Here is an 8,719-nt window from a genome sequence, read left to right on the forward strand (position 1 = left end):
AGTATGTACCTTGGCTGACCAATTATTTAAATACGGCATCTCAAAATATAATCAGTTTTTTTTTCTCTGTTAAGGTCTAATAAATTGTTGGGCTAATACAAAAGCTCATTAAAATCAATGATAGTTGTTCCAGCAACTTCTCTGAGTTAGCACTACTTACCAAAAGTCTGAAAGCTGTAATAATAAGAGGAGCAGAAAGAGAAAAACAGAGGGCACAGCTGGGGCCCTCTGGTTGTTCCGTTTCTTGTGATTCTGTTGTTTGGAAAAATGTTGAACTGCAAAAACACTTCCTCACCAGTTTTGGTGCCTTTCAGAACCTTTATGACCCTTGATGATAGTGGTCATAGTGTTCCTTCTGAACGCAGTGGACGGAATTTTAGTGTTTGGGCTGGCATAATGCTTAATTACATTATGCATAATTACTGTTTGCAGCTGGTCATACATCTCTGACACTGTGATCTTCCGCTGAGCTTTCTACAACTTCCTGAAGCTGCTCAGCAGCTGAGGAGATAAGGCTAATAGAGCAGGCAGCTTTTGTGAGACATATTTGTGTTACTCCTGCAATGTAAACTTGCTTTCCTAGTTGTAATTGTTTAGTCATCTGTAGGATATAGTTACATTTGGTTTACTCCTGGTAATTTGGATTAGAAGAGTTCTCGTAAGGCAGGCCTCCATGTCCTTGGGTGTTACCCAATCCCAAGGAGCCCACACAATTGCTTTCTTTGCACACCAGCAGGTCTGGTAATCTTCACAGGTCGTGATCATGACTGCAGCAGCTCTTCTAAACACTCGGTTGTTGGGCTTGTAACCTCTTTTTTAATGCTAAAAATGATTTCAAAAACATACCTAGCCTGCTGTACCTGTCCTGCTAGAGCATTCATATCTCATTTTCTCATGAAAGTGCAGTTTCTAGATACAAATATCAGAAAATTACAAGTTACTGTAAGCCACATGTTGTGAAATATTTTAACTGAACCAGGGCCATGCAAATAATTTTTTGTTAGAGTGGCAGTTTTCGTTTTGTTATCTATGAATGGATAGCTACCAATCTGAGGGGTTTGTTTGCGTTCAATTAACTGTAATTCTTTGAAAGTGGAAGAATCACGCACCTCCTATTTTTTGAACTGGGATAGGATAATGAGGAGATTTTGCTTCATTGTGACAAAGCTCATCAGGGAGCTCCAATTCTGTGGTAACCTGCAATCTGGATGCTTGTATGGTCCAGATACACTACGGACATTATAAAATGTGATTTTTACAGTTTTTATTTTCAGACATGCCTTTGTCAAAGAAAGATGGTGGAAGACTGCTGAGACTCCTAGCAAGAGAGACAGACAGCAAAAGTTCAGACAAGTCTGTTAGTTTTAAGTCATTTCTTCTTTTTATTGTAAACTTGTTGTGCATTACTGCACAACACACAGACTGTGACACTTGCATCTTTGTTCTTTAGGTTGGATTCTGTCGTTTTGAGCCCTTGCACATTCTCTGCCAGAAAAGCAGCTCCTTGTGGGTTTGGATGTCTTTGAGAACATTTTTGATTCCTGTGGATTTCATTGATAACCTTAGTTCTGGATGCTGCATAAGTGATTTTGCTTTTTGGCTGTCTCAGTGGCTCCCTCATCTGCAGCTTCTTAGGCTTAGGGAGCATCTCCTCTGGACAGATCTCACTTCTCTGACACTTTGGATTTTCTCCTTCAAAGACATTTTGAACTGGCAGAAAAGCAGCTCCTTGGTGATATGGCTGTCTTACAGAATGTGCATGGTTCTTGATGATTGCATTAATGGCTCTCATTTGGGAAGCAGCAGATGTCATTGTGCCTTTGGGCTGCCATAGTGCTTCCCTCATCTGTGCCTGCTGAATTGTCTGGTCTGGATAGCCCTCACCGTTTTGACACTTCTCTTCAGTTCTCAAGCTGATGGTTTCTCTGCATCTGACAAACTGATGACAGAAAACATATACTTTTAGAGACTGAAAACAATGAAAGAAGAGGCTGCCTTCAGCAGAGAAAGAAAAGAAAAGCAGAATTGAGTTCTACTTTCAGTTGTGTTTGTCACATAGTAGAAGTACTCGCTGAATTACAGACTGTACTAGATACTACTTTGTGTGCCCTGATTGCTAAGCTCTGTATATTCCCACCACTTCCACAGGTTACATTTTTAATTGCAACTACATAGTGAAAATAGAAATTCAAACTCTATGAGACGGACCAATGTTTAATCTCACACACTTCTAAGTTACACAGGAAGATACCTTTAATTAAAGCACAGACCTTTCCATCTTGTGCAGATGTTGCAGTCTCTCTGTCTTTGGGAATAGCCTTTTCTTGAGCTGTCCTTTCCAACTCATGATCACAAACATCTGTGGAAATCTTTGGGACTTCCTTGTTCTTAGCTGCATTGCTTACTGCAATGGAAAGAATAAAAAAAAAAAAAAAAAAAAAAGTGACTGAACAATGAACAATATGAGGAGAGGAAATACACAGAAAATGGACAGAAGAATTGTTGAGGGACATGTTATCGCCTGCTGTTTTGCCATACCTGAATTGCCTGAATGTCAGGGCTCAGAGTGGACTGAGGTCTTTGTGTTAACCAAAGGCATAAATTCTAATACCATGACTAGACTGCAGAAGCAGCACCTCAACACTGTGCTCATGGTCTCCAGGCCTATTCTGCTTGGCTATAAATTGAGCCTTTATCATCCACAAATTTGTCTATACAGGGTGTAGTGGGTTTACGTGCCAAGGTTTTGGTAGCAGGGGGCCATAGGGGTGGCTTCTGTGAGAAGGATCTAGAAGCTGCCCCATGTTTGGTAAGGGCCCCACTGCTGACCAGAGCTGAGCTGGTGATGATATGATATTGTTTTGTGCCTCTGTGAGAGCATATTTAAGTCGGAAAAAAAAAAAAAAAAACAACAACAACAACAAAAAAAAAAAAGCTGCACCACGCAGCAGCTGGGAGAGTGAGAGGAGTGAGGAACAGCCTTGCAGGTGAAGTGAAGGTCAGTGAAGAAGGAGGAGGAGAGGTGCTCCAGGTGCCAGAGCAGAAGTCCCCTGCGGCCTGTGGTGAGGACCATGGTGAAGCAGGCTGTCCCCCTGCAGCCCATGGAGTACCACGGTGGAGCAGGGTTCCATGCTGCAGCCCATGGAGGAGACCACGGTGGAGCAGGTGGACCTGCACCGATGGAGGCTGCAGCCTGTGGAAGACCCCTGCCGGAGCAGATTCCGGGCCGGACCTGTAGCCCGTGGAGAGGAGACCACACAGGAGCAGGTGACCTGGCAGGAGCTGCTGCCCATGGGGGATCCAGGTTGGAGCAGTTTGCTCCTGGGGGATGGACCCCATGGTACGGACCCATATCTGGAGCAGTTCTTGAAGAGCTGCTGCCTGTGGGCAGCCCACGTCGGATCAGTTCAGCAAGGACTGCATCCCATGGGAGGGACCCCACGGCACAGGTGACAAGAGTGACCGAGAAGGAGCGGTGGAGAAGAAGCGCTATAGACTGACCATAACCCCCATTCCCCCGTTCCCCTGTGCCGCTCGGGGGGAGGAGGTGGAAGAGGGTGGACGGAGGGGAAGATGCTTTTGGTTTCTTTCCTCTGTTTCTCACTTCTCTAGCTTGTTAGTAATAGGCAGTAAATCTTACTATCTCCCTATGCTGAGTCTGTTTTGCCCGTCACAATAATTACTGCACGATCTCCCTGTCCTTACCTCAACCCTTGAGCCCTTTTCATCATATTTTCTCCCCATTCCTCTTTGAGGAGGGGGAGTGAGAGAGCGGTTGTGGTGGAGCTCAGCCACCCACCTGAGTAAAACCACCACACAGGGGCAAGCGTTTGCATGTGTCTTCAGACAACTCAAAGATCCCAGTTCTTTCCAGCAGCTCAGCACATATTTGAAGCTACCTCCTTATGCCAAACTCCTCTCTGTGTACCAACATGTAAACCTGTTTCTTAGGTCCCACTGAGATCAATGAATGTGCTTTTCTGAGGATGGAGGCACTGAACAACTTGGAGCAATGTCCTGTATCTGTATCCTAAGAGCAGTCCCACTGCTCTTGTGAAAGTAAAGACAGTTGCCAAGAACTTGATCCATCATGCTCTTTTGTGAGCCTTTACTCTCAAGCTACTTCTTACCTGCTTCATCAGTATCCTGTGTCAACGTAGAAGCCCTGTTTGTCTCTGGAGTCACTTGCTCCCCGAGAGAAACCTGTGCACAAAACCTTCACTTCACTGAGGGATTTAGTGCAACATGTAAGAATTTTCCATATTTCTGCCGCTGTCTTAAACATCACAGAGAAGTATGAATGGGAAGCCCCATTCATTACCACATTCAAACAACACTGTACAGGACACCGTTCTAAAATCATTGTTTTGCACTGCCAAAGGAGGGCGGCTATCCGCAGAACATCATGATCTTACTGTACCAAGTAGTGCTGGAGAAAGAGGCAAAGCAAATAAGGATCGGCATCTTGGTATACGTGCCGAATGATATAGTTGTTAATTGATAAAGTTACCTCTTGGCTTTGAAAGGCTTCCTCTGGGCCTTCTTTGGAGGTTGTTCCACTGCACTCAGCTTCCCTGGTGCTGCTTGTTACTGGGAGCTGAGTGGTACCTGAGGTCTCCTGAAGACAAATACAAAGAATTGCATAATTAACAGTAATCTGGATTTTTGTTTCTGCCTGTGAAGGGATGTCACAAATCAATTCTATATTAAGAGGTGTAATCCCAAACGGTTCCTTTATGGCAGTGTACCATGAAGATTTATCAGGTTACAAGCACCACAAGGAACCCATGTACTGGGAAGTTTGAACTGTCAAAGATAGGTGAGGCTCAAGGAGGGCAAGTCAGAGCGTGACATACACATGCAAGCTTGAGTCTGTATAACAGCTGAGAGAGCCACATAACATTAGGAGGTATAGAGTTAACACCCTAGCAAGTCGAAACGAAAATGGGGTGCAAATTTTTCCATGTCTTCTCTGTTTAAGGAGGATAGTAGAGGATCACAGAATCACAGAATCACTAAGGTTGGAAAAGACCTCCAAGATCATTTGGTCCAGACGGCACCCTACCACCAGTGTCACCCACTAAACCATGTCCCTAAGCACCAAGTCCAACCTTTCCTTAAACACCCCCAAGGACGGTGAATCCTGGAATGAAGCAAATAACGGTATTTTTCCCTTGAGCTCTTTAGCAGGGCAGACCTCATTTTTTAGTGTTAAAAATGCCATTGTTACCTCTGCAGATTTGTGCTGGTGCTGGGAGCGAGCAAAGGTGGTCCTTGAAGGGATCATCTGCCCATTCTCAAACTGTTTCCTCACTGCAGCCAGACCACCAGGCACAGTACAGGACTTGATTTCCTCTGAAGTCTAGAGTGAGTGATCAAATAAGGCCAGGTGTTTTCCATTTGCAGTAAGAAGATACCATGCATTTCAACAAGAAACGACAAGGTATTCTAGAGCATAGATGAAGCAGTTCATATGTTCTCAACAGGGTTTGGTTTGGTCAGGCTTCCTGCAGTTCTTTCTTTTGGGGAGAGAGAGAGCTAATTGCAGCATTGTTTGCAGTGTCAGGAGGAGGGAATTTGAACCTTCTCAGTCAAAGAACCGCCAGAATCTGTTCCGAATACGCAAGGGCAAATAGGAAATAAAGAAGCCGGTGGGCAGGAATTACGTGGTTTAAAAACACCTGGACTCAGAAGGCTGCTTCCCCTAGGTGGCTTTTGGGCTACCTGAGCACCCATACCTGAGCTATTTTATAAGGTGGTAATTTCAAATTCTTTAGTTTGAGCATCAAGAGCTCTAAACTCACTGTGCTCCTGAATATGATTTTATTATTCGGCAGTAGAGAATATTTGTTGTGATAAAGAAACTGCCATGTTTTGTCATCATGAGCAAATAGGATAACCGCGTTTTTGACGTCTCTCACAACTATGGTCCTCATACATGAAGTTCAGGGAAAGGTGGACTAAAAGGAAGAGTACTTCCATGAATTAATGGGGATTGTCCAAAAGACCGAAGACATATAGCATAAAAAATCCCATTTGGTAGAGACAGAGACTGATGGATGACTATGTTTACTACATAGGTTTCCTAATTTTGAATTTAAATTTTGATCCACACTATGATCCATCTGATAGCTTGCTTGTAGAAATAAAGATGGTTATGATCTGTCCCTGTGCAAAGCAAATGTAGAATTAAGATAATGAGACACTGGTATCTTACATTGGCAAGGCAGTTGCTGCTCTCTGCCTTGGAAACTGCAGCCTGATAGAGAGCCATTTTTTCTTTCAAGTAGACATTCTCCTGGAAGTCCATCAGCTTGTTGGCAGTGTTGGGAGGGTTCTCTTCTGGAAGTCCTCCTACAGGTTTGCAACCACCCACTGAAACGACAAACAGATATCATAGTTAGGGAGAGGGAGATGGGTGCATGTGTTTCAAATCTTGAAAGAAAAGCAGCAGGCAAAATGAACAGTTTTTCCACCTTTTTCGCAACTGTGTCATACTTTTACTTTAGAACACACCAAGTACGGAGCATTCAATTTGTGGAAACCAGAAAGCCACAAATAAAAGTTATTTGTTACCAAAGCAATGCATCACCAAATCCAAACTATCTTCACCAAATGAGAAAAATGAAGATACTACTTTTTCGTAATTGATGAATGTTGCCCATATTTTTGATACCACATTTGTAATTTGAGGTTGTCTTCATCAAAAGTTATCTTCTCAAAACATAAGACACCATTCTGTTGTGGTTTGTTCCAAAAGTATTTAACGGGCATCAGTCACTCCTCCACAATACAAAAGACAAAAAGGAGAAATCTGGAAAGCTTGTTTTGCATTGACAAGAACATCACGTTCTCTCCCTGGGAGGCCTAGGCGCTGCTCTGATATGAGTGTGGTTGCCCCTTGTCTCATCAGAGATCGAGTGCATTGAACTAAAGTGAGAAATAAGACCAAAGTGGTAAGGCTAACCTTCAGTGTTGATGTTCTGTCCATTTCCTGAGGACATCTTCTCAAAGATTGCCCTCCCCCTTTTCACTCTGGACTCCATCAGAGAAATGTCTGTATGGCTCCCAGGCTGACTAGTCAGTGCTGGTGGCAGCGAACTTCTCCCACTTTCTGCTTCCTGTTGGAAGACATTGAGGGGATGTGAGTTAGGAGCTACTGTTAGGAGACAGGTAGGGTTTTCAGGGGGCAGAAGGGATATGAAGAGGCAGCAGATTGGAAGGGGGTGCTGTTCTGGCAGTAGTGTTCTCCAGAATGCTCTACGGTAAATTTCTGTGGCACTGCAGGTTGAGAATTGTGAATTTGCGTGCTGCTTAGCTGATAGTTCAGTGCACCATCATGCTTGGCAGTATCTTGCACTTTCCATCTGCCGTGGTCTCCTTGCAAAACAAGGTTATTTGGCATAGTTGCACATGCTTTCCTCGTGATGAAAAAAGTGCTAGAATCACAAGTCCTCGGTGATATTGCGGGAATCATTTCCAACTGCAGAACCTTCCTGCACTCACCTTCATGCCACCCAGGATCTCAAAGTGGCTCTGAAGCTCCTTTACAATGATGGGGAAGGTCTCAATCTGGTAAGGGCTGTCCAGGGGCTCCTTCTTGATCACTTCCGCCCTCCCTCTGTCTGCCGGGACTTCCTCCACGGTCCTGCCACGGCTGGTTTTCTCTGGTGCCAGGGACCATGGGGCTGGCAGCATCGGAGTGCCAGGCCAGGTGTCGGAGTACTGACGGACTCCCATCTCTCCCTGAGGAGCTTCACAGAGCCCTTCTGCGCAGTCAAGTCGGGCTGCTCCATTGTGCCCTGCCAATGCAACAGGTACCTCATGACATAGCTTGTATTTCAGACTGAGCTTCAGTCTGTATTGTTGGGTTGTTAGGAATTTTTTAATTGCTTGCTTTGTTTGGAGAAAAATATTTAACCAGGATTTGAGTGCTCTTCAGTATTTCACAGGGAGGAAGAAGCACAGGAGAAGCGCAAGGTTTCTGCAATCCAAGGGTATTCATGAAGGAAATTCTGTTGTGACATGTGCGCTTGTCAGCAAAGAATTTGACTTTAGGCCTCAACCTGACTTTAAGCCACTTTTCCCACTTGCTCATGGTCACTTAAATCACTACAGAATGCTGATGGCAATTCATTCTTATGTAAAATACTTGGTGAAGACTGCACATCTGAAACTGTCAGTAATTTGAACTGTTTCCTGGGCTTTGTAGAGCCTTCTTAGCCTTTACGAAAATGCAGGAAGAAAATCGGGGGAATAAGAAAAGCCAACGAGATTTGGAGTTGGGCTTCACTGGCCTTTAGCATTTCATACCGTCTTTGCTGACTGTACTTCTTAACTTTGTCTGGCCACTTGTAAAGTTAACTTGCTTAAATGAAGGGGAGAGCAGACAAAGTATGTACATTATGAGAGAAGGACCAACATGTTGCCTGTGGGGGCTGTAACTCATTCGAGCCTATGCGTTTTCCAAACTGCTGCAGTCTAGCTCCCAGGACCCAGAGGAAGGGACAAAATAAGGGCTTAGCTGCTTTTTGTTCTATGGCCATGCTGGGAAGGAAGGCAGAGGAGTGCGAGAGAAAGGACTGGAAGCTGCTTCAGTTCTTCCCTCTCTCTGGTGACTAATATTCACTGGCCTACATTACTAGAGGTTCTCTTTGCCACTAAAGACTCCCTGAAAGTGCATATGAGAGCTAGCTGCACGCTTCTGACACCATCACTT

The 8,719-nt window shown here is 44.4% G+C and overlaps 1 protein-coding gene across 1 annotated transcript; it reads right to left on the reverse strand.

Moving 5' to 3' along the window:
* Positions 1–1,344: 1,344 nt before the first annotated feature.
* LOC121067640 lies at positions 1,345–5,389 on the reverse strand. The gene is made up of 5 exons (XM_040552400.1): positions 5,231–5,389; positions 4,511–4,618; positions 4,131–4,203; positions 2,271–2,404; positions 1,345–1,939 (listed from the first exon to the last, which is right to left on the reverse strand). The coding sequence occupies exons 1-5, from the start codon at positions 5,285–5,287 to the stop codon at positions 1,370–1,372; spliced, it is 942 nt and encodes a 313-aa protein (XP_040408334.1). The 5' UTR covers positions 5,288–5,389; the 3' UTR covers positions 1,345–1,369.
* Positions 5,390–8,719: the final 3,330 nt, after the last annotated feature.

The sequence above is a fragment of the Cygnus olor genome, chromosome 3 (genome assembly GCF_009769625.2).
Source record: "Cygnus olor isolate bCygOlo1 chromosome 3, bCygOlo1.pri.v2, whole genome shotgun sequence".
NCBI classification, from domain to species: Eukaryota; Metazoa; Chordata; class Aves; order Anseriformes; family Anatidae; genus Cygnus; species Cygnus olor.